The 25,712-nt window shown below is 41.4% G+C and overlaps 1 protein-coding gene across 3 annotated transcripts in view; it reads left to right on the top strand.

Moving 5' to 3' along the window:
* CHST11 (carbohydrate sulfotransferase 11) overlaps nucleotides 1-25,712 on the top strand; it is a 180,711-nt gene that overhangs the window by 66,307 nt on the left and 88,692 nt on the right. For all 3 annotated transcript variants that reach the window (XM_064456042.1, XM_064456033.1, XM_064456046.1), the window contains exon 2: nucleotides 13,818-13,903. In XM_064456042.1, the coding sequence (XP_064312112.1) occupies nucleotides 13,818-13,903 (86 nt within the window). The remainder of the gene's footprint in view (nucleotides 1-13,817; nucleotides 13,904-25,712) is intronic.

The raw sequence follows: 25,712 nt of genomic DNA, 5'->3' as shown, positions 1-25,712 counted from the left end.
AATAGAATAGGTTTTGAGAGTAAAATATTATGTCAACAGCTTCACTAAATAGAAGGGTTGAAAAGCGGTGTGTACTGGAAAAAGAAGGTTATTAAATAAGGGACTACTATTAGATGAAAAATTCACATTGTCATTTTCTCTGAATATTACTTAATCTTTCAGCCTGGAAACCCTGTAATGAAATAGGCAGGAGTAAAATATAGAGAATGGAACAGAGGAACCAAAATAAACTACCATTTAATTGTTGGATTTGAACAGTAAAAAATGATGCAGGATGTTACAACTCTTGGAAATTAAGTAATTACAAAATAAATACCGGCATCTGGTGGTGGGTAAAACACTAGTGTGCTATGTCAACATCAATAATGCATGTATATATTCACTCATGTGTAGATGTAATATAGTCACTTGTATCATACCTGCATGAATAGCTGTACATATGCACGCAAATGGTGTCCTTCCCAGCTGAATAAAATGCTTTGCCTGCTTTGCCTGCTGAGGACTCAAGCAGTTGATCTCAGTAAATCTTCCTTTCACTGTAGACAGTTCAGGTGCAATTTCCAGCTCATGTAGAAGGACAGAGATTTGTTTGAGTTCATGGAGCAGAGATGATTTATCTCAGCTTGGAAAGGGGTAGTGTGTGTCAGCTCCTCATTGTAAATGTGAAATCAAATCAGGTTTTTTTCACTTGTTGGGTTTTACTATTTAACACAGCTTTTATATATGCCACTTTGGTAATGGCTGATTAATACTTACTGAAGACAAATGGAGTTTTTTGCATAAAAGGTAAGGATTACCCTAAAAGTAGCAGCCTTCTATGATTGCTCCCTCCAGGTCAGTCCTATCTGCCATTCAACTCTGTGGCTTGAGAAAACATCACTTTGATTCTGCTTTATATTTTTACGCTGATAGTGTAAAATATTTTGAATTAAAATGCAGTTCTGCTGTTTCAGCTTTCTAGAACTTGCGATAAAATTAACCCACGCAGAGTTGAGAGCAAAACAAGACTGTAATGTATCACAGAAGCCTTCTCTGCAGCCTTGGAAGGTTAAAGATAAACAACTAACCTCAACATTTTCCACAAATAAATGTTTTAAAATCAATTCTCCAAGCTGATGACCCTCTTTGTTTTAATGATACAATATTTGAATGTCAAAATTATTTGTATACGTGTACATATGGAAATGAATAAACCAAAAGATAAACTAACAAGTGAATGCATATCAATCTGGAACACATAATAGTGATTTAAAAAAATGTTTGACAGTTTGTAAAAATAGCTGTAACTGGGTAATCATCGCTAAGAAGATACATTGCCCATGGGATCCTTGGGGGACCAGATTTGGACTGACACCAGTTAAATGTTCTAATTTATGATTCAGAACAAAACATAGTCATTTATTGATCAGGTTTAGAGAGGATGCAAAAGTTAGGGCAATGGTAAATGGAGAGGAGGAAAACAGCAAGTCATTAATACAGAGTTTTGAATTCCTAATGACTTGGGTGGGAGCCCAATTTTAGTAATTTTAGTAAGGGTGAATGTGTAGAGGAATAAATTCTAGGTGATGCTTACTGAGTAGAGGACCCTTTTCTGTTGAAAGGGAGGACTGAAAAGGGTTTGAAGATGATGGTGGTTCACCTGCTGGCCTGCCTGCTCCCTGGGCCACAGGAGAGCTGCCTGGGGGACACGTAAGGGTGGAACACAGAGCTGGAGAGGGGAACTTCTACTTGGTCGTCGTACGGGTCCTGCCACAGCCTTTGCTGCGGTGCTCTGTGATGTGGGGCGCCCTGCTTTCAGCAAGTTGTGGTGTTACCTTTGAGTGTGTTCAGAGGAAAGCAAGAAGAGTGAGGAAGTGCCTAGAAAACTTGCTGCAGAGCAATGGAAAGTTAAGGGGTGCCTTGATCATAACATGTAAGTTCCTGTGTAGAGGAGAGCTATGGCTTTGACGAGAAGACAGAGGCACTGCAAGGTCCCGTGGTTGGAAGGTGAGGATAGGTCAATTCACATTAGCACAAGGATGTGTTTGGGGGGAGTTTGACATCAAATTAGTTTCCCGAGGTGGGTTTTCTGCTCCTGGCAAATTTAGAAAGAAGAGATGTCTTTCTGAAAGATGAACTAGAGCTTAATTGGGCATTCTTTTAGGGAAGCCTTCTGGAAAGGATGCTTTCCTTTTTTCCTCTCTCTCCTATTCTATCGCTCTCTGTGATACCGGTCTCTGGAAAAACTTGTAAGTCCATGCCCCTGTCTAGCAGTTTTGCTGTCCATCTCTTTCAGAGTCATACAGTCAGGGTGACCCTGTATTTTGGATACGTGTTGGTGACCAGCTGCAACATTACTAGAAATTTCACAGTACATTTGGCAGGCTATTAGTGACTGACACCCAAGCTCATAATTTAGCATGCTAATTATGAAATAATGTTATTACTAGTAAAGGCCAGAAAGGTATCTAGTATTCTGGAGCCTCAGAAACTAAGCCTTGAAACACTGTGAGGTTCCTTCATTCCTGTTTAGTCCAGAAGAAAGCTACTTGAATAGTGGCCTCATATATAATACTATCCCATGCTATATTGCATATTCATAATATTTGGAGACTCTTCATCTCAAGCAATTCAAAACTTTTAGTCTGTCCTATTTGGTAGTAATAGCATAATGTGTGTCATTTGCAAACACTGCCTAGTTTGGATTTCCTTTAAATGGTCTCATTGGAAGTAAAATCATAGAAAGATCTTTCCTCATTCACTACTTTTTCCTCTTGAACATCGAGTTGGTGTGCTTGGCTCATCCACTCTGGTATGTATGAGGCATAACTGCGTTTCCTTGCTGTAGACAAAGTGCATCAGAAGGTTTTAATTGAACTCATTGAAATGATGGGAGCAATGGAAGGACACAGAGGAAGGGAGTAGAACCGCTGAAAGATAAGTGGGCACTGAAAGCTCATGCATTCACCGCTCTGAATGGTTGTCTTGTGTTTGGGGAATTTCTCCTTAGAGAAAGACAGGCCCAGAGCGCTCAGTACATCACAGGAGGTTGCCTGTAAAGCAGGGATCTATAATGGAAATACAGATTATGCTAATTGAGATGAAGTTTTATAGTGCTAATGTGTATTTTACTCTTCTGTGTGCTGTAGTGCAGCCTGGGTCTGAGGGAGCTGACGATGTCCTATTCATATGTAAAATGTTTTGAAGGATCTGTGGTTTGGAATATTTCAAAACTGCCGCAGGAGGGGATTCGTACATCTGAAAGCAATATTATCTGTGTACAGCTCGTTGCTAACAGAGAAGAGTGTGTGAAAGCAGCTTCCAAGCCTCTGTGTACAGATGTACAGATACTGCTGGAAGAAGGCAGGAGCACTGGAGAGCTTCCACAATCCGATGGGGCTGGACGTGGCCCAGCAGCTCTGCAGACCTGGACCTGCCCCGATCCCGGTCAGCTGAGGTGATAACCAGCTGTTGGAAAAGTAAAAGATCTTGCAAAGAAGCCGATTGTGTCTCTGTGCCTTGGGATTACTTGGAGTTTAGAAATAATAAACAGAATAAACTCTTGGAATAAGACAGAAAAGCCTGGCTGTGTATTAATTATTAGTCTGGACATTTTGCAAATTGCAGAATCAGGCCTTTACTGTCTGTGGTACTTTTTTCCTTTTAATAACAACATTTGGCCTTTGCAATGCCAAGGAAGTAGCATCTTTGATTTGTAAGAGCTCATCTTCTTATCCGACAATCTGCAGTCATAATCCTCTTTCCCATAATGAATTACAGCTCTAGAAGTGATTACTGCAGGATTTCATACTTTCTTTCCCGCTTATCAAATTGTTTAGTGCTTCTTTTTGTAAAGAAAATTATTGTTCATAAATCACAGTAAAGTATCAGGAAGATGTGATCACACTAAAAATATCAGGGGCACTGCTTCAGAGGTGGAAAATCTTGGTCCATCTGGACATGTTGGTAGGACAGAAATTACTTGTGTCCCTTGATTTCTGCTTGTGCCAGGTTAGGTGTGCATATGTGTGTGTGCAATACTTATGCCTGAAGTTCAGAGACCAAAAGTTTGAGCCTTTCATTGCTTCAGGTTGAAATGACAGCAGCAGCTCTATTTTCTATTCTGCTTGGCTTGTGAGAAGACTTGCTGTGCGTTTGAGTATATCCCTAGCAAATATGATTTTGTGTTTCATCTTCAATGCACATCTGTTGAAGAACAGCAAAGAAACAGTAGCTCAAATAGACTGCAGCTGCAGGAGCCGTCGTTTTCATTTTGACCGTGATTCAAGATAAATGCTTTTAAAATTACAGCTTTCTAAAGAAACCTTCCTCCTTTAAAGGTCTTTCTCTCACTCCCTCGGTTTTTTTTGGAGCAAGCTCATACATCATGTTTGTTAAGTAGACTGGTACTGACAGTGTAATGGAAGTAGTGGGAAATACAGAAAAAGAAATCTGGTTTCTCTTTTTTTTTAGGACAATGCAAATGTAGCTTTTTTTTTTTCCCCCTGGACCTACATTTACACAGTTTTCATTTGAACTTGCATCAGAGAGAAGGGATATAGCCAACTATCTACAAGCTTGAAGACTAGGCTGATAAGAAGAGAGTAGAGGATTCAACGCTCTGCTATAAAGAACCCAGCAGCAGATGTGCCTGCTGATGTTACAGCAAGCATCTAGAAATTGGAGGGAGGCATGTTTGGAAACCTGTAAGCTTCGCTAGAAGTTTTCCAACCTTCCCAGATTACTGCAGTCTCATTTTGTAAAACACATGGCTAACTTGTAGTGGAAAAGTAGGAAAAAGTGTAACATCCAGAAAGAGAGTTTTTCTTTGCATTTTGATATACTGAATCCACAGTGTTCCTTCATGCAAATTCATAATACATGTTTGTGAAATACATACAGTTAAAGTTGGTCACAATTCCGTAGTTTCTTAGTTCCTTTGTAGAAAGTTGCATTTGAGACAAAAAAAAAAGGAAAAAGGAGACAAAGAATTTCTTCTTAAACTGATGTGGATGGTAAATTTTTGTTATTTATTTATGAATACTTAGAAATAGTTCTGGGAGAAAAGAAGTAGACCATTTTGATCAACATTTTGGGACATCTGACTTTGCTAATGGATGGTGTGAACCAGGGCATAGAGAGAGGTGAGCAGGCAGCTGAGGCGGTTAGGGATCTGTCCAGAATTGACCTGTGAAATATTGTGATGCCCCTGAACCTGCTTTTCATGCCAGAGAAAACAAGGTTATATCAGAAAAGTTCTGACTAAGTCTAATATAGTTTGTAGTTTACATGCACAAAAACTTGCTGCATTAAAAGGAGTGTATGCCTGTGCCTGACAGAGATAAACAAAACAGAGCTCTCCTCATGCTGAGAAGTCAAGTCTGTTAATTTAGGTTTGTGGATAATTTCTTGAGACTTCTAAAGAAATTCAGTATGGATTAACATTTTTTAAAAATTACTGGAAAAAAGTTGCTTCATTGTTCATTAACGGGAAAGATGTTGTGCTAATTTATGCCACATGCAATGTCCGTAGGGTGGCCAAGGATCTAAGTCTCTGCATAATTTCACCCAAGGATATTAACTTCCTCACTGTGCCCAATTAAACCCATCCCCATGCTAATCTGAGAACAAACAGGATAAAATACAAATTTATTTCTGGAAGTCTGTCTAAAGCAAAAAGTAATTAAATATCTCTCTGTTCTTTGGAGGGCATTTACAACCTTTGTAATTAGTGATTAGAGCTTAGAAACAAAACGTTAAGACTAATTTCCTCGCTGTGCCAGGATTTATTTCATGTAACTTCAACCATCAACCCATCTAGGGTTGCTGGTCAGTGGAAAGGAGGGGACCCACCTCCAGAGGCACATGGGGCGACCAATCTCTGCAGCTGCGGCTCTCTGTTAATTGTAGAGCTTGAATGAGTAGTTGAGAATAGACATCTTCCCTCCTAAAGTGAATTTGATCTGTAGCAACTAATTTGCTTTGTGGAAGTTTTTAACCTCTTTGCCTCTATTGTTCTGATCTGTGAACTGAGGACTGTAACTAACTACCAGCTTTGCTGCTCGTCTGAGCTGTAATAATTTCACTAAGGTGTGACCTCTTCTTTATTTTTCATCCTTCACCTTTGTCATATCTGTCCACAGTCTTACTTTAATAAGTCCCTCTGTACATGAGTGGGAGTGGAAACATCAGGGGAGGGTTGAATCAATGAACCAGTATTGCTAATCCAAAATACAGCATTTCTGTCCCTCAGGTGGAGCTCTGAAACATTTCATCTTTTGGGATCGTTTTTTTGCTATGTGCATACAGCATCCAGCTCAGTAGGGTCTCTAGTTCGTCAGTTTGTCTGTGAGGCAAAGTGGTGTTACACGGGTAAGGTGCTCTGGCCACAGATTTTTGCTTGATTCTCACACCGAGTAACACCACATGTTACTAGTTAGTCTGGTGTGAAGCAAAATCTGGTTCTCCGTTAACATAAAGAACAAGTATTATTTCATGCTCTGCATTTAAGACTTTGGCATGCTCACATACAAGACCTAATCTGATTTTACTTTCTAAAATTAGATCTCCCAAGCTCCAGCAAAGAAAGCTGCAGTTTTGCCTTAAGAAAATAAAAGAGGCCAGACAAGAATTTAGTCATAAATCCTTGTACCTGCAGTCTCCGGATGAAGGACTGATAATTTAATCTAAAATCCTGAGCTGAATGCAGCAAAGCACAAGGCCCCAGATGTCACAAGATGTTGCTATCAATCCGTCAATCTTTGTGAACTGCTGCTGAAGGATTAGTGTTCATAAATCATTGCTGGGAGAGCTATCTAAAAGTCTCCTTACTCAGGCTCTGGAGCCAGTGCTGGATGACAGCATTTGCATTCACTCCTCATGCTCCTGGTTGCTGATTAAAAATTAACCCTTTCATACTGTTTGGTGTCCTTAGCCTGAGTAGTCTGTAGAAGGGAGCATAGGAATTTTAATGAAGTTTGAAATGAGATAGACTCTTTATCACTGAGTTTCCTATTTTGTCTGCAGTTTGGACTTGGCTGAAGTGAATTCTTGCAGAGCAGATTGTTGTCAATTATTATGGAAGGCTCGTTTTCCTGAAGCAGAACGAGCTGGTCACTAATAACAAGCTTGTTCAGCATGATTTTAACTAACAGTCTGAAAGGTATGTGGACAGGATGTTCCGAATTGCAAGAAGTTCAGTCCAAGAGCCTCTGATGAACTCTGGAAAAGGGCTGCTTCCTAGGGTCACTTACTTCAACTTTGCCCTCCCTGAGTATTTTCATGCTTGAAGTGTGTTGCGTGTGCAAAATATTGTCAAATTGAGCCTTGCTTGGCTTGTATTTGTATGTGATCATTTTGCCCCAAGCATAATTCTTGCCAGTGCAGATGGAGCAGTAGTTTTATAGTATCGTTTACAGACCTATGCTTATGATTGAGCTATGGATGTCTCAGTGTCTCTGAGAAGTTTAGTGTAGTATTTGAAGGTGTATTTTAATGCTTCATCCTATGTAATAGGATGTAGCAATAGAAGTAATTTTCGGTGCTGCTTTGGGGTCATAGCAGAAGTCTATGCGAGAGTTTGGTAGACAAACCGTGTCCAAATCTTTAGCCAATGAGAATCTCTAAACCTTCAGTATGGGTAAAATTAATTATTCTTGCTTTGCTTTAAAAAGTCAGGAAGTTTGAGGGCAGTATCTTCTTTAAATAATGTGAGAGACGCCAAAGATGTAACTGTTTTGATGCTGCTATCTTGCCTGGGCCAAGTGGCACTGATTTCTCTGTCTAAGTTGTGAGGGGACGTTAAGGTGAATGTTCAGCCCTAACCCAGTTTATGGCTCTAGGAGAAGGTACTAGGTTATGTACCTGCTATTTGCTGTCAATAAGATGCTTCATGGAAAGCATTAACCCTGACAGTGGACCAGTGAGGGGCAGTTGGACAGCAATGTTAGCTGGAAAGCAATGTACTTCAGCCAAAAGAAGCAAGCAGACTGCTGTCAATTTGCAGCCTGCCTTAGAGAAATCAGTTCAAAAAAGAAGGGAAATCAGACAAAAAATGGAATGTATTTGACCTGTCTATAGCTTTTTCTTTAAACCAAGAACGGGATCCCATCTTCAATGGGAGTCTCAACATACTGCTGCCAATGCATACTTTCTCCTCAGTGAGATGACTTGTATCCCAAATAGGTGGGGTGAATTATGTATATCAGCTTTAAACAATGCTGTATTAGAGAATTTTATCTTTGTACTTTAGACCAAGGTGATAAAAAATTAAATATTAATATGTCCTCAGAACTTTTCTCAAATATTTGTAATACGGGCCACGAAGTTGGTGAAGGGCCTAGAGGAGAAATCATACTAGGAGTGGCTAAAGTCCCTTGGTTTTTCGGCCTAGAGAAGAGCAGACCGAGGGGAGACCTCATCGTGGTCTACAGCTTCCTCGCAAGGGGAGGAGGAGGGGCAGGAGTTGATCTCTCTGGTGGCCAATGACAGGACCCGAGGGAATGGCAGGAAGATGTGCCAGGGGAGGTGTATGTTGGATATCAGAAAAGGTTCTTCACCCAGAGGGTGGTGGAGCACTGGAACAGGCTCCCCAGGGAGGCATCAGAGCACCAAGCCTGATGCTATTCAAGAAGCACTTGGACAATGCCCTCAGAGATATGGTGTGAATTTTGGGGTTGTCCTGTGCAGGGACAGGAGCTGGACTCCATGATCCTTGTCGGTCCCTTCCAACTCAGGGCATTTTATGATTTTACGATTCTATGAATCACAGAATGGTTTGGGTTGGAAGGGACCTTAAAGATGATCTAGGTCCAACCCCCCTGCCATGGACAGGGACCACTTCCACTAGACCAGGTTGCTCAAAGCCCCATCCAGCCTGGCCCTGAACACTTCCACAGCTTCTCTGGGCAGCCTGTTGGGTGGCAGCCTCATGACCCTCATGATGAAGAATTTCTTCCTTATATCTAATCTAAATCCACCTTCTTTCTGTTTAAATCACTACATGCCATTGTAAAGTGTACCTGTCCAGCTTTCTTGTAGGGCCCCTTCAGGTACTGGAAGGCTGCTAATATGAGACAGTTAATTTAAGAGGCAGTGAACAGAGGTAGTTTTTACATTTGTTTTTGTTCTCTTGCAAGTAATTAGAATAACCCAAGCAATGTAAATTCAATGCTACCAAGTAGGAAGTAGTTGCCAGACAGCAGTTGGGGAACTTTTCTGCTACAGAAGTCTTGGAAATGGGAACGTCTGACATTTATGGGATTGTAGGATGGTAGTGATATAGGTGGCTGCTGAATGCATGTACCTGGCATTTGAAATGTCACTTGTTTGACTCTGTAAGTCCAGTGAAAAACGTGACAATTATTTTGTGTCTCTCTTCTGGCAGAGTATCCTCTGTGACTTGATCCCACACAGGCTTGTAAGAAATGGTTTCAGTTGCCCTTCTGACACTTTGTGAGAAGGTGACCTTTCTGTTTTTAAGTCTCCAAGAGTCTTGTTTCCGATGATTTTTTTCCCCCTTTTCTCTTCTCTCTAGATAGTCCCAGTGTTCATATACCGTTTCAAGCCAGTAATCTCCCAAGAGAAGTGCCACTATGTCCTCTCTCTGTTTGTAGCTCGTGATAGGGAGAGGCAGAAATTGCATTGATGTGGCTTCTTATTTTTAGTATTTTCTCCTGTCATTGTTCATCCTGTGGGAATACCAGAGGTCTCCAATTCTGGGACAGGGTCTTTGTAGATTACCAAGTGCATTATAAATGCCTTCTGCCAAGTAGAGGCAATGACTTAAGCCTGGTTCATGTGTTTCCTGTGAATGATCTTCAGCATCTGAAATGCCACCCCAAAAAACGAAGGCTTTATACCATGCCTTGCCTGCATGTTCCTCCTCCCCACCTGTGCCCATTATTCTAGGCCCTGTTGTCTTGTATCTTTGTCTAGATCAACCTGGAGGTGGCATCCCCTCTTGTAGTTGCCAAGATCTAGTAGGTGCTTTGCCACGTGCATTTATTCTGTCACTTGTAACCCTGTGTCTGCCATCCTGGGTTCAGCAACTGGAGGACTTGGGAAAGAGATGCTGGTAAACACATTGATTGTTGGACTGTGGCAGGAGTTTCAAAGGCTGCCTGGCCTGGATGATGACCTGCAAGCTCTCAGTATGCTCCCAAACCATACCTTTCCAAAGGGTGTTCTTAATTTGAGGGATCTACACTTTAATTCATAGTCATCTGATGCATCAAGACTGTGGTAAAACCCCTGGACTGTTTTCCTGCGCAGATACTAGAGGAAGGTTTGACTGAGGAGGTCTGTGGTTTTGTGCTCAGCGCACTGTAATTCACAGGTCCAATTCCTGCTTTTGGTACTAGTGGGTCTAAATGGAGTTTTCTAGAAGTTGTGCATGGATGCTTCTGTTCTGAGATAATTAAAGAACTGCACCTGTAGTTTCCTTCTCCCTGTGTATATATACACAGACGATGATTATGTTGATAAGCTTTCAATTCAGCAGGACTGTTTATCTTTCTCTCTTGAGAAACTGAAATTTGGTGCCTAGATACATGTTCTCCAGACTTGCTATTAAATTAATGAATAGTGATTCCACAGATTTTAACAAAATGGGCCAAGATTACATTTTGGACAAGTTATTCCTAGAGATGGAAGAAAGGTCTTGTTCTTACAGTTCTTGTATTTAAGTAACAAACGAACAATTCATTCAGCAGCTCACAGTCCTGGTTAAATTCAGGGGACTGCTGATTTTGCTGCACTTGCAGTATTAACACCACTTTTTAATCATTAAAGGCATTAAATGCTGCTGTCAGCTGCTTTCACACATTTAGTGCGCATGAACATGATCTTGTAATCAGTTCTTGGAGCCATGCATATGCAATACTTGTCGTTAGATTATAATTAACTGTAATTATGAATGGAGATCAGCCCAAGCTATAAAATGTAAATTTAGATATTTACTATGTTAATAAGAAGATTTGGTGAAGATAAAGAGCTTAATTTTTAAAATTTTCGCTACCACAATAGTGTGATGGAGTCTTAGTGAACGTGTTGTTCAAATTAGTATAGCTGCAGTTAACATCAATGTTACAGTTTTCTTACTGCACTTGCTATAGATGAGATTTTGGCCAAAAAGGTAATTTCATTCACATAGTGAAACATGGCGTCAGAGAAGCTGAGACAGTAGAAAACTGGTTGCAGGAGCCCTGAGAAGTGAGTTTGTCCACAGGCATGCCAGCAGCTGTTTTGAACTGTATATAAACATCCCTGATTGTTATTCACCAAAGGAAAATTTTGCAGAAGGTGCAAGTGGGATTTCTGCTGAGGAAAGGGGAGTATTTCCCCCTTATTTCGATGCTGCAGTTAAATTCCAGGCAGTATTTTCCAGGTGTGTGCAGGGGTTCAGCATACAACTGTGTCAGGGTGTGCTGTTCCTGACAGCAATAAACAGGGAACGGAGTGCTGTGTTGAGCTGCTGTGTTGCTCTGCTAACTCTGCAGTTGTCTTCTAAAGGCTTTATGGAAAAAACAAACCAATTAAATAATATTGGGAATCATAAAAAAGATGTAATAGCTTCTGTGACTAAGGTTCTACGTTAGCATTTAGCTTTTGCTGGGGAGACAGTTGCATTTTTTTTGTTTGTTTGTATCTGGGAATCAAATCTTACATGTTGGGCAAATAATGTAATCTTTATGGCTGTTACTGCTGCATATGAAATGTTGCTGTGTTGATACTTGCTGGCTAAGTGAAGCAGGAAGGTATACATTTATGCACGTTACTGTTTACTGTATTTAATGGAAATTAAAAGTGAAGTAATAAATTAGGGAACACCACATTAGAATTAGTCATCATCTTCATTTTGGAACAAAGCATCAGTGTTTCAGGATCCTGGTTAATCACAGTCTGATGACCTGGATACACTGAAATGTTCTCCTCTCCCTTTCCCCCTGCTCCGGTGTTTTAAATGGAAACGATGTGTTTTGCTCTTGATTGGAAGTCACCGTTTTAGAAAGTTTTCTTGTAATGGTGAGAAGGCTACAAAATGATTTTCAAAGCATCCCTGGACACAGTTCCTGGTACAAGAGTTTGGAGGGGGATGACTGAGGGGGACGGGATGGACAGGAGCTCTGTAGTTAGAACGACTGCTGGATGTCTCTCAGCCTCACTTTAGTGCTTTCTTCCTAAAACCACTTCCAGACACTGGAATCTGACATTACTAATGCAAAATCTTTTTAAAGTTTTAACTCTTTTAAACAATTTCTAAGTTAACTTTTAAAAAGGCACATTACCACAAAAACGAAGGAATTGCAAAACTTGGCTGCGTGACTAAAAATGCTCAGAAGTTAATCAGGTATTTAAACATGTAAATTAAAATTATAGCCCCTAATAACATTCCTATCCTAATTGTGAAGAAAATCAACACATTTAGCCAGTTTGTTTACTAAACATGTATGTCTGACTCCTGCCACAAGACCCATGGAGTCTCTCTTTGCTCAGGGGTGAAGCAACACGTCACTTTATTAGATAATTATCTTCAATTGAAAAACAGATACGAAGTGAGTGAAGGAATTTATTATGTTTTCAGACTGGAATTGTATACAGTTTTCTGTGGTTCATGTCACTTTACTTGACATATCAAATTATGATTGCATATCAGCTCTCTGTATTAAAACATTATTTGACTGTAGTCTCTGAGTCTTGGCTTGAAGCCTGCAATATCATGTCTGCAAGTGGTGCAGCTCAGAACTGTTGCTATAAGACACTTCAGTAGTTTTCTGGTTACAAAACATGGCAAGTGGTGGTAAAAGCGTGCCCGACACTGCTTAATGCCTTTGGATTCCCAGCAGGATCATCTCTTCTTTCTGTTGTGTCTTAACTAAACCTTGACGAGACAAATCTCCCCTTGCTGCAATGCCTGATGCAGGCATCTCATTGCCTGATGCTTCTAACGTAGCTAGCAGAGCAAGCTGGGGCAGAGGAAGATGTGGGCCATGTGAGATTACAAGGATGGGCAAGCTCTTGTTTTCCTCGTGAATATAGAGGATGATCAGAGCTGAATTGCTTCTTATGTAGACTTTTAAGGCCATAAAGGTGAAACTTGAAACTGATGATCTCTGCACCTGCTGGGGCTCAGATTCAAGGTCTCTCCTGGAAACACTTTATCATCCAAAACGTTCCTCACTCAGACCTTTGACAAAGCCTTTGGTTTGAAAACCTGCTGGTCTCCAACTCGGATGACATAGCATATGTTGATTTTCAGATCAGTCAAATATTCAGTTGCAATATGTAGAGCAAGGTACAGTTTGTAGCAAGAAGCACAGCAATGATTGACTGTATGTGCGTCGCGTACTGCTGAGTGTCTGCTCTAGGAGAAACCAAAGAGTTAGGCCAAAAGCTTTAAAATCAGATGCTTTAATATTAGGTTCCTGTGTACTTCTGTATTTAGGCTGGGAGAGGCTGAAACATTGCTTCTCGGAGATGCTGATTATAGAAATCCATCCAACTCCTCCCTGATGATCAGAGAAGCAGGTACCTAGCATTGCTGAAAATTGTGTCACTTTGGTCCCAAAGCTTTAGTTTTTTGTACATCCAAGCTGGAAGTTGTTGGATAACAGCTTTTATAAGAGGGGAACCAGAGGACTTTTTTTCTTTTTTTAAAGTAACTTCCACAATAGGTAAAGGGTTTAGTTCTCAGACAATTTCTAGGGAAAGTGAAATTAGGAATTAAGACACCACACTGTCTGGAAACTGTCATAAAATCTCTTTTTGCTGTAGGTATTGCCGTAGGTTACTGTTAACCCATGTTGCTAACCTGTTTTAATTTCAATTTCCCCTTGCAGTAATGCGTAGAAATCCATTTGGGATGGACATTTGCTGCCGGAAAGGATCCAGAAGCCCACTCCAGGAACTGTATAATCCCACCCAGGTGAGCGTCTTATGACCATGATCAGAATTCCCAGCCCATAGTACAAATACATTCTCTCTTGAAGGTATTTTGGTCTGTTTTTTCCCATTTAAATGCAGTAGCTGCCTTGGAGAACTGATCCTGGGACCTGCAGACTTTAGCCATGAAGTTCTACAGTTTGAGCTAAGGACCTGATTTTTAAAGTTTTTAGTCATCTAATGATGCGTACATTTTTTTCTTAGGTACTTAAAAGCCTTAAAAGAGTACTTTTTAGATCTCCTAGCTAGAAGCTGATGCATCATAATTTAATCTGTTGATCGACACACGGATAACAGGGTGAGGTGAGAGAATGTGACATGATTTACATGAAACAAGGATTGCGGTAAGACTGTAAATTGCAATAACAATACATGAATATAATTTATACGGCTTTCAGGTAGCCATCTGCCCTTCCTGTCCTGGTTCATTGCTGTATGGAGTCTAGGCAAACACGGTAGCTCATACTTTTCCATACACTGTGTGCTGTTTGACACCTGATGGTCTTGATGGGAGCTTAGGACAATGTGAGCTAGAGTTCTCTTGTGACAAGCAGCGCAGGAAAGCTACCTGAAATTTGTGCTCCCATTTTCTTCTCTAGATCAATTTATGCCGTACATGTGGGCTGAATTGGCACATTCAGGAGCAGCATTTCCTGTTGGCAGCCGAGAGGAAGTGCTGCCATTGAGAGAAAATGCCAGCTGACTATTAAACATATTTATTAAGGTTTAACAACCGCCTATTATATATTTATCCATCAATGAATACATTGAGTTTTACTAAATTGGCTATTAAGGAGAGTGACTATCCCAATAAATCTAACTTGTTAGGTTTAACAAGGCAGTAAATGTTTTAAATACTATTTGATTATGAAGAGACTCACTATATAGTGTGCAAAGCAAAGTCTAAGTGATTTAAAGTATTTATATGAAGAATTGACAACAACCCAAAGATATGTGATATCTGTTACGTAGTGCAGTAAAGCTCCATTTGCTTGATAGTGTTGTTTTTGTGACCATAGGCTGACTTTCTAATTCAATTTGAATTCTGTGCATGGCTGGGAACATGAGTTTATCATACTAATATACTGGCCTTTATTGACCATTATGGGAGTTAGCATTGCGTAAATGGAAAGTGCATGTAAAAGCCCTGAAGAGGAACAAGCCAGTGCTACAAAGGAAAAATATTAGCATTTGCAGGTTAAATTTAAAGACTCTGCAGATGCTCAAGAAGGGTGGGAAGGGAAAAGAGTCTGGCTGACTAATTATCCTCTCTGGGATCTGCTGTGTGTCATTTAAAACCTCTTTGCCCTTTAAAATTGTTAAAGACTATCCCATAAGAAAGAAACATCCCCATCCATTTAAGGGCTGTAATCCCAGACTCCTTGCAAGCTTGGTCAACTGAAATTTCCTGAGCTTCCTGAAGCAGGGGACGCAGCTGGCAGCTCCTTCACTGCCTCTCCTTCCTTTCTGTGCACCCTGACCAAGCAAACCATTAGCATCCCTTTCTGGGCTTGCGTAGGAGCCAGCCAGAAAAGTCAATATTTGAGGAAGCGCGGCAGTTCTTGCAGCCTATGTTGAACTAAGAAAATGACGTTTTTTACACTGAAGTGTCTCCATCAGCTTGCTGACATCTATTCTCATCAAGTTTTTAGTTTTTGTCTTCTTTCTTGGTAATTGTTTGCCTTTTGGATGGGGCTTTGCGTACTGCACTCAGTCCTAGAGGGACTGGCAATGTCAGGCAAGCAAGTGCGTGCATTTTGGGAAAAATAACAAGATAAACAAAGTAACTTTGGGAAAAGTAACGAGAAAAGGCAGTGAGTAGAGGCTGCCGTAGAAGGCAACAGACTGGAGATGACCCCCAAAATATTTCTTCAAGTACATGGATCCTTCCTTCCTTCCTTCCTTCCTTCCTTCCTTCCTTCCTTCCTTCCTTCCTTCCTTCCTTCCTTCCTTCCTTCCTTCCTTCCTTCCTTCCTTCCTTCCTTCCTTCCTTCCTTCCTTCCTTCCTTCCTTCCTTCCTTCCTTCCTTCCTTCCTTCCTTCCTTCCTTCCTTCCTTCCTTCCTTCCTTCCTTCCTTCCTTCCTTCCTTCCTTCCTTCCTCCCTTCCTCCCTTCCTCCCTTCCTCCCTTCCTCCCTTCCTCCCTTCCTCCCTTCCTCCCTTCCTCCCTCCCTCCCTCCCTCCCTCCCCCCCTCCCTCCCTCCCTCCCTCCCTTCCTCCCTTCCTTCCCTCCCTCCCTCCCTCCCTTCCTCCCTTCCTTCCCTCCCTCCCTCCCTCCCTCCCTCCCTCCCTCCGAATTTGCTGAAAGAAATGTATGTTGCACCTTTCTTAAGGGGGCAGATTAGAGACTGGTCTATATTTTGGCAGTAGGGTTCTTATTCCTCAATAATTCACCAGCAGTTGTTAGGGTGGGGGGATGGAAACCCCTAATCAGACCCATAATCCTCGCTGCAGTTCCTTGCTGAAGCAGTTGTGATCAGCCATTTGTAAAGTCAAATCAGAAGTCGATATATAATAAATATGCAAGAAGACATTTTTGGCCAAAACCTCACTCTTACTGATCTAGATAATTGAAAACATTGGTTAGATATTTAACCCTTGACCATCAGAACCTGTTGGATTCCTGGTGTTGTGAACCCACGTTTTTCTCCTGGATGCCGATGGCTGTGTATGCTGTCACAGGACACTCACTTTAGCTGCCTCAGAGGAACAGTGGAGCTGATCAAGCAGATATTTGTAGTTCTCCTTGTAGTTCAAAGGGATCTGTATAATTCAAACACCAGACTTAGACTGCTGAAAGATGCCCTGCAGCTACGGCTTTGGATTGCTGGGTGCAGCTGTGATTTTTTTAAGGGTAGGAAACTTTAAATATTTATTGTGTCCATGTGCACGTTTTTTACATGATCTAGTATAACAGGAGAACCCACCTCTGGCGTGCCATCCTCTGCTATAGAGTGCACTGTACATTTCACATGCCTCAGGATTCCTTGCATAGGCAGCAACCACGACTGCCACTGCTGCTGTTCCTGGGAGTGTCTCCAGGACCACCGAGGGAGGTGGGCAAGGGAGAGGGCTGTATGGGGCTCCGTGCTCTGAGATGGTAGTAAGGGCCCATGCGTTCTCGCACGGAGTGTGCTCCTGGCTGTTCCCTATCAGAGGAGATGAGGGTTTGACCACAGATTGAAATAAGTGGCAGATAGGGTCAACACTTTCTGAGATTTAAAATGTTGTAGTTTAATACAAATAAGGTTCTTCTACTGTGTGTCCAGCACCAGGTTGCACTGCCCTTATAAACTCAGATGGAGGCAGGTTGATTTACACCAGCTGAGAGTTTGACTAGGGGTATTTACTGTGTTGACACATAACAGCCTCTCTGATCCTGCGCTGTTTTGTTTCCTTCTATGGAGTTGTTTGAGTTGTCTGCAGATGCCATAATTTGTCTCTTGAATCTTTTTTGGCTTGGTAAATTATTGTGAAAAGCAAAGAAAGGAAGAGAAATGAAGAAAAGAAAAAGGAAAAAGAAAAAAAACCGTGAAAAACAGAAAGGAAGATTTGACTTGAGTAAATTAACATGTAGCAATGATCTGGAGGTTACTGAAAGAGTGGACTGGTGGCTTGTAGGAGCTTGAATGTTAGAATTGCAATCAGATTTTCAGTGGACTGATCATAATTGTTCATACATTTGGTGGAGAAGGAGAGAATAAAAGGGTGGAGATGGCACTGAATTAGGACCAGAGGAAGTATCCATAACAAAGCCCATGTGTTATTTATGTCTTAGTTGAGTGTCTGGCCATGTGATTATTGTAAAAGTAGGAACAACTCTTTGGCTCTTTTGCCTGTTGTAATAGAACAGAATGTGGGAAGTGCATTTGTCTGTGGACAAAAGATTTCTTCTCTAGGGCTTTCGCTGCAAGATTTTTCATGAGCACTAATATACCATGAGGGAAAGAAAAGTCAATATAAGTAAACTGGATTTACACTGAGTAAGCGGATTTCTAGGCTGTGGTCTCCATGTACATAATGGGCAGCGTGCAGCATGTCTTTGAGACCCTATTATCTTTTTTTTTCCCTTTAATTTTCAGGTAGAGGTTTAGTAATAAGGTGCAGAGATACCTGAGGCAAATTTTGAGGGCCGAAATGGGCCATTTCTTTAATGAGTTTATTAAAAAGCCAATTTAGATCTGTATTAAGCAGAACTATTTTCCTTCTCCCACATAGCTGTAAATTGAAAGAGAAAGCGAATTCATCACACAGCAAGTAGCAAAGGAAAAAATCTAGTAGTAACTGAACACAGATGAAGAGCCTTGCAGGAATGCCACATGAGCTTGCACTGTATCTTGGGTGTGGTGGGGGTTTTTTTGTTTGTTTTGTGGGGTTTTTTTGTTGTGTTTTTTTTTTATATGAAACCTCAAGAATTTAAGAATATGGGCAAACAAATATTTGCAAGACACATTCTTAGAAGACAACGTATGCAACTGTGTCTTGTAATTTGCATGACTTGAGTACAGCTCCACTGCTCCAAAAATAACAGATAATTGTGGATCAGCCCATTGTTCTGGAGTCACCAGAAGTTCAGAATTGGGCAGCATCATACTTGAGGCTTACACACTTCAGTGGTTAACATTGTTCTCTCTGGTGCAGTGAAGGTGGTACTGAATTACAAGAAATTTCAAACCAAAATAGACCAAATGTTAAAGGAACAGGAAATAACTGCATCTTTAAAGTTAGAATTTGTCTTCTAGTTTTCAAGATTAACATTTAATTCTCATTAAATGCAGGCTACATCATTGTCTGATCTAACTATCTAGACTGCTGAGTGAAACACAGCAGAGATCCAGTCCTGTATCCATTAGGATCCAAATCCAAGGATAAGTTTGTTTCAGTTTCTAGTTTGACATTGCCTGACTTCAACTGGTGAGTCAACTTGACTCTTTCACTAAAGGTCACGCTGTTTGCCGTTTGTAACTTGCCTTTTCAAACACGTTTGTTTTTGTTGAGAAGGTGTATTTCTACGTGGTTGCTTTTGGTGTAGCTGGAGCCAGGATGTCTGGTGATTTGCTAAAGCTGGTGAGTCAGAGCTGTGGACCTTACGTTGCCTTTCTGTTATGAGATTGTATTGGACTGTTTTGGAGTAGTCATTACAAAATGGCCTGTTTCTTTTATTACTTCTGCTTTTTTTATCCCCTTCTTCCCACCAAGTGAAAGGAAGAAAGCGAGCCGTTTGCTTGCATACAGTGTTTATACATCCTCAGTCACCTCAGGCCACAAATGCTCCTTTTTTAGAGCTGCTGTGTGGTTATCCATGGCTCAGGCTGACATCAACCTAGTTCAGCCCACATCGCTCAACTTTCATCTGAGTTGGTAACTTCCTATCTTCAGTTGATTTCCACTCACTAGGCTGACTCTGTGGACAACTGTACTGGTTCCTGGACAGAGGTTTGTGGTGAGTTTCGTGGTCTGAGCTCTATGTACGTATTGTCCACAGCACTTTGAATCAAAGGTTCAAATGTCTAAAACCTGGTATTTCTGCCCTTGGTGCTTCTGAGGCGCTGAGCACTGTGTAGTTTGTTTCTGTGAGCTACAGCTTCTCGTTTTCAGAAACACAAGAACAAGAGGCCTGGCCATTGAGTAGGATGAAAGATTGAGTTCGCTTGGTGTTTTGTCTCCGGCAGCAGGTGATCCAGACAGACTACAAGAAGGATGAACCACTCATAATACTCTGCACAACAACCTGTGGGTCATGAGCTTCCTGAGCCAGACAAGTGTCAGCTACATCATGCAAGAAGAGCCTGAGATGCCAGACAATTACTCTGTCAATCAAAAGTGGGGAAAAAATGTAGATCTCCAAAGTTACTTGCCAATTTCAGTACAAGAAGAAGATTACACCAACACTATACACCAATGCGATACACTACTTTTTCCTCCCTTTTTCACATATATACATTTGGGGTGCTGAATTTCCTCCCAGGGACAGCAATACCAATATCCTGATGTGAACTTCGGAGTATAAGAAACAGTGCAGGTTATCTAAAGAGCAGTGCCTTAGAATTTATTGATGCTTTGCGTCTGAGATGATAGTCATAAATACGTGTGTGTCCTTCTTGAGGGCAATAAGTGGGCCAAATGTTTTACCAGTACTGAAAACATATGTTGTGGGATTGATGTAGGCAAATCTGTGCAGATGACAACAGTGTTGTAAGTGCAGCTCATAGTCACAGTATTTGATTGATCACAGATTTAAAACTCCTCAACAGAAAAGATGCGGAATGGAGACATAGGGAAGCAAACTCAATGTACAATGCCAAACTTTGGGTACATGTTCTTGTTGGTAAACAACAACTTTATATCTAATTAGCCTCCCTTGCCACCTCAAAATGCCTGCTGATAAAAGAGGAGCTAATTGATTTACTCCGTGGATGACTTCTTATGCAAAGACATTACTTACTGTCATGCTTGAAAGTCATAAAACAGCAGCTGGCCTGGGATGAAATATTACATTAACCTTAGCAGAAAAATTGCACTAGTGAGGATGCTTTGTTATTAATTACTGATTACAAATGATAAGAGCCTGTTTTAGATGCTGGGGAAAAGACTTGGTATGGGGAGGGTTTCAGGTACAGTGTGCTTCATAGGTTATTCGTTGTGACATGATGGATGCCTTTGTAAGTCAAGAGGAATTAATCAGACAAGTATGTACAGTAACTACCAGCACTCAAGGCCAGAATTATCCCCAGGACATGCTCATTCAAGTTACTGCAGTGCATTAGGATGAATTTTTGGGCACCTGTGTTTAATAAAAAACTTGTTACCTGCATGAAATGAAAAAATACAGTCGTCACTCAAAATAGCTCAGGTTTCCCTGATAGAAAAAGAACCAGCAGAGACACTCATTTTAATTTCTTCAGGGCTTGAGTAATATTTTATTATTTTGAGAACATACGAGTTTTAATAAAAGGCTTTCTGGGGGCATGAAAGTATGAGAAGAAAGACTTAATAATACGGGAGATGTGGCCAAAAACAAAAGGGTTGTATGTGTTGCAGAGGAAAAAGGAGAACACAGCTTTCAAAACTGGATACCTGTATGCAGTGCATGGGCTCCCTGTTAGACAAACTCTTGGCAGCTTGGTGGAGAGAAGACCTGGGCTCCAGCACCCTGACCCAGTGCCTTTCAGCAGCCTTTTGTGTTTAACTGTCTCAAAATCAGGCCTCTGGTGACCTGAACCATGTAGGTTCAGTCAAATGCTTGCTCCAAACTGAGTAATGTTCAGATGGGGCACCTGCCTCTTTCTCTGCACTAAGTTTCTTTTTTTTCCTCCCCACTTGAAAGTTATATACCAGAAAACTGGATAATCATACCTCAAAATGCAGGGGGATGTGGCAGTTTGGAAGATTAGGAAGCAAAGGGCAGTGGGAGAATATCAGTGTTTGCAAATAGGTGTAACGAGCAGAGATTTCTGCCACTGGCCCCTGCAGAGGCAGAGTGCATCCTTTCTCTCTGTGCTTTAACAATCGCTCCAGCATCGCTGGCTAAGTAGCTGTTTCCCAGTGTTCTCAGCCTAGACCCTGTAAACTGTAGTCTCCCTTGCTTATTTCTGGTGCAAGTAGTTTTAGGGCAGCTTTCTCCATTGTGTGAAGGGTAGCAACTCTGTTTAACCATCTGCGTCTTTTTTTCCCTGTGTTTTTTTGTTATCAAAGAGGTTTCTTAACTCTATGCAGCAGAATTGCACCCACTTGCAACAGGGCCAGATGATCTCTTTAAATCCAGAGAGCCCAGCTGCAACCTCTCTTTCCCTGAGGGACTGTAATGTATCCCAATAGACATAATTATGAAAATGAGAGAAAACAGACATAAAACCTATCTAATGGTACTTGTAATTCTCATTTACTATCTAACTGTAGTATAAAGGAGGAACAGAAGTTGTTGATGAATTTGCAGTTATTTTCAAGAGTTTAGATTCCCCAAGTCCCATTTTTACTGACTTATTTTTATGTGAGGTAGCACCTCAAGTCCTACAAACTGACCTGTTATATCCATTGATATTGTGTATAATATTGATATGTATTATTCATTCACTTTTTAGCTCTGTGCAATATAAATTAACCTCAAATGTAACCGGTTGCACCTTACCAAAGCTTTCTTCAGTAAACGTGCAATAATCTGCTCGTCTGTTTATGCAGAGAGATTCAGAAATGCTTCTTTGTAAATACCTCAGACAAAGCAAAGTTAAAATACTGCCCCGGGAAAAGATGTGGCTGCAGAAGCCAGTGTGCCTTTGGGACTCGTGTGCTAAGGAAATTCATGGTACTGCAGGGAGGCAGCCTGTGGAGTTTTCATACGAGTGTGTAAACTGTTAAATCAAGCACAGATTATTTAAGGATGCTTCCCAAGTGATTTTTCTCTTTGCTGAAGTTTGTGGTGAGGTGTAAGGTGGGTCGAGCCGGTTGCTGCAGTCTAATCCATACCGCTCGCTTAGCACGCTGGAGAAGCATGCTTCCCCTCCCGCGGGGCTGCGCTGCATGGGTACGGACACGGCTGAGCAAAAAGGTCAGCTGGAAAATATGCAGCCTGGGGATGGCTGAAACTAACTCTGAATTTGGGCTAAGTTCTTCCAGTAGTAGTGTCTGGGAAGCACTTGGGTTGACTTGGGGTTAATCTCACAGATGTGTGTGGGGTAATGATGGACTTGAGGTGATTTGACTGTGCATCCCACACTTGGCAGCAGGGTGCTCAAATCATGTACATGGGTGACGCGGTGCAGTGAGTGTCTTCAGTCTCTCCTGTTGATGCTGTCTTGCCTTCTGAAACTGAACAGAAGAAATGAGCGTGATTTCAGGCTAATAGGCTCTTTATTAAACCTCTTGTCATGATGATCTGAGGCTATAATAGAGTAAGAACCATGGTCATTTCAAGACCTTGTGTGCTTGTCTGTTGGTCTAGTAAAACAAGGAGAAAATTGTGCCTTGCTCTGTCAATCTTGTTTGTCTTGATATCGTCAGGCCCTCGTGATGGCAGTAATTAACAGTTCACTGAATCCAAAGTATGAACTGGGAGGGGCCCGGGCTGTCGCTGCCGATGGTCAGGGCACTTTCCCAGAACCAGAGGACCAGGAGCCAAATCCCTGCAAGCAGAGGATGTGTGCCCCATGCACGGGAAACACCCGAACTGCTGGTTGTTGGAGTTGTTCTTATGTTTGCTTGTGTAATCATCAGACTGAAAGATTGGTTGTTTCAGTAATCATCACCTGGGCCAGCCACACTTAAACTGCTTATATTCACCTTCCTTACTCATACGGAAGAGGTGTGGAAAGAAAAGGAAGAAAAGTATTTTTACAAGGTAATACCTATACAACGTTTGAACACAGCAAAACCAGTGTTTATATTGTGTGCGTCTTTTTTTCCTCTATAAAAATAACATAGTAGCAATGATGCTGGGGCCACTCAAGCAGATCTTTGTTGCTCAACCAACCTGTACCAGTTGTCTGTCCTGGTGTGGATGGGGTCTTATTTGTGAACCATCCCTATGTTTGTGGGGCAATGGCAAAATGTGGGGGGCAGAATGAAAACAAAATTTTATTTCCTTCACACGGAGACTGTTGAGTAGTTGCATTGCAGGGGGAGAGTGGCTTTGTATTCTACGTTTTCCAGCATGCTGTCAGGGTAGATGTTCCTGTCCATTCATAACCTTGAGAGAAAAGTGAAACCTGATCTCTTGAAAATTGATGGCAAAAAACCTAAGCTCTGAAGAGGCCAAACTTCTGGTTAAAAGGTCTGATCCAGGGGATCAGAATGGAGCTGTAATTGCAAGCGTTGCTTTATTTCCCTTGTCACGATTCCACGTGTTCTGTTGTACTAGAAAATGCTGAAGAGTGTACATCTGATGCTGAAAAGATTTCCCCCCCCCCTTTTTTTTTTTCCTGGTAGTGACATAATAATTCTAGCCAAACCAGAGAGAGTTGGCAACCTTACAGTGCACTAAGTTTACATGTATTTCTGGTGCCTGGAAAATCCGGGAAGGAGTGTTCCTTTCTTTTCGCTCTTAAATCACATCTGAACAGTATTCTGAGTGTGGTTTCAGCACAGGGCTAAAAGCAAAACATTACATCCAAGCTTCAGAGGAACACTAAAAAATTACAATATTCCTGCAGTCAGATTGCCTGGCTGCACAGAAAATTATCAAACCTCTGTAGCTATCAAATTGATGCCCTAATATAAATCTTTTCTCCCTGTAAACATGGGCTGTGTCTTAGATCATTTCAGACAAGCATCTGGGGATTAGTAAGAGGAAGTGAATATTAATTCAATTAGAGGACAGAAGATGAACATACAAGCTGGTGCGGGGAATTGACATCAGGAGCCGAAGTAACAAAGACATCTCTAGCTGGGAGAGGACAGTTTCATCTATTCAAGTCAGGCTTGGCTTTTGCCTTGCATACATTTTACTTATGAAATGGTAGTTGAAGTGGTTGTATTTACATAGCAATATAGTTCATGTCATATTTTGGGAACTAAGCCTTGATGTCAATAGATGGATGGAGAGCTGGGGAGCAGATGCACAGTGGTAGCTTTCAGTTCATTTTGATACAGTAAATATTCATCATAAGCTCAGCAGAAGGAGAAAAGAAATGTTTCATTGAACTGGTAAGGAGAAACTGAAATTGTTGGTACTTCTCCAAAGCGTAATGTCTTACTTAATGTAAATTGAATGAAGGTTCCTGTGGTGAAGGTGAGATGCAATATTAGGTACTTCGACAATTGCTGCTTTCTTTCTGCAAGAGATTGTTGTGCCAGTGACATCACTCTATAAAGTAGTAGCCAAGAATGACTATTTTGAGCAGTTTGTGTAGGCACAGCAGAGGCATTTCCCTTCTTTTTTTCCATAGCTTTGGACCTACTAAAGCCTGTGTATGGACTTTCTTATATTTAAATGCCACATATTTACAGCTTGGAAACAAATCCTGCCACACTGCACTTTCCAGGCGTGGGCACACTGTCACTAAGTGGGTAAGTCCTGTATCTGTAGGCTTCTCTCACCCCCTCTATGCACATTCCCATTTGTGTGTGATTTGCTGCTAATCTGAGTCTCCATCCTAAGAATGTAGGTGCTCTGCTCTGCTCTCTACCTGACACGTGGATGTGAGTCTGCAGAGACACTTACGCCTCTGTTTCTGTGCACTTCTAGACCAGGGTTTGGCCTCTGGTAAGGACTCACGGCTTCTGGCATAATGCTAAAAACTAATGCAGTGTGTATATATAAATACGTGGTTGCGTATGTTTGGGAGTAAATTTTACACCATAGAAAGCTTTGCATTGACAGTATGATGGTGGAACGTGATAAACACAGCTGAGCCATGTCCAGCTCCCAAACAGCCTCGTAGGGCTTGGTTATGTCGCACGCAGGGTGTCTAGCTGTAGGGATAGGAGAGATTCCACTGCTTTCTCTGCAGCTGTTTTTATCATCTTTATTTCATGTAAACTTGGGTTAATAAACTGTTGCTGAATTTGCGGCTGTGTGCATGGAGGTAAGGTTGCTTCCTTGCCAAGACCTACTTCTCTGTTCTTGCCATTCCTCCTCCCCATTTCCTCCAGCAATGAAGTATCCTTCTCGGCTTGATGTCTTCAGTTCTGCTCAGTCTCCCTCTCCCATTCGTACCTTTTATCTTACAAAAGTAAGAATATTTTTACATGAGTTACTGGGCAGGTTTATGGTCAGGGCTTTATCAGAAACCGTTGGAGCCAGACAGTGGGAGAACAAGGACGGACAGTCGATGGCAAAGCGGATAGAGTGGAGAGACTT

The sequence above is a fragment of the Phalacrocorax carbo genome, chromosome 1, assembly GCF_963921805.1.
Source record: "Phalacrocorax carbo chromosome 1, bPhaCar2.1, whole genome shotgun sequence".
In the NCBI taxonomy this organism is placed as follows: domain Eukaryota; kingdom Metazoa; phylum Chordata; class Aves; order Suliformes; family Phalacrocoracidae; genus Phalacrocorax; species Phalacrocorax carbo.
The sequence above is the reverse complement of the archived record's forward strand: the minus strand, read 5'-3'. Positions and strand labels throughout refer to the sequence as shown.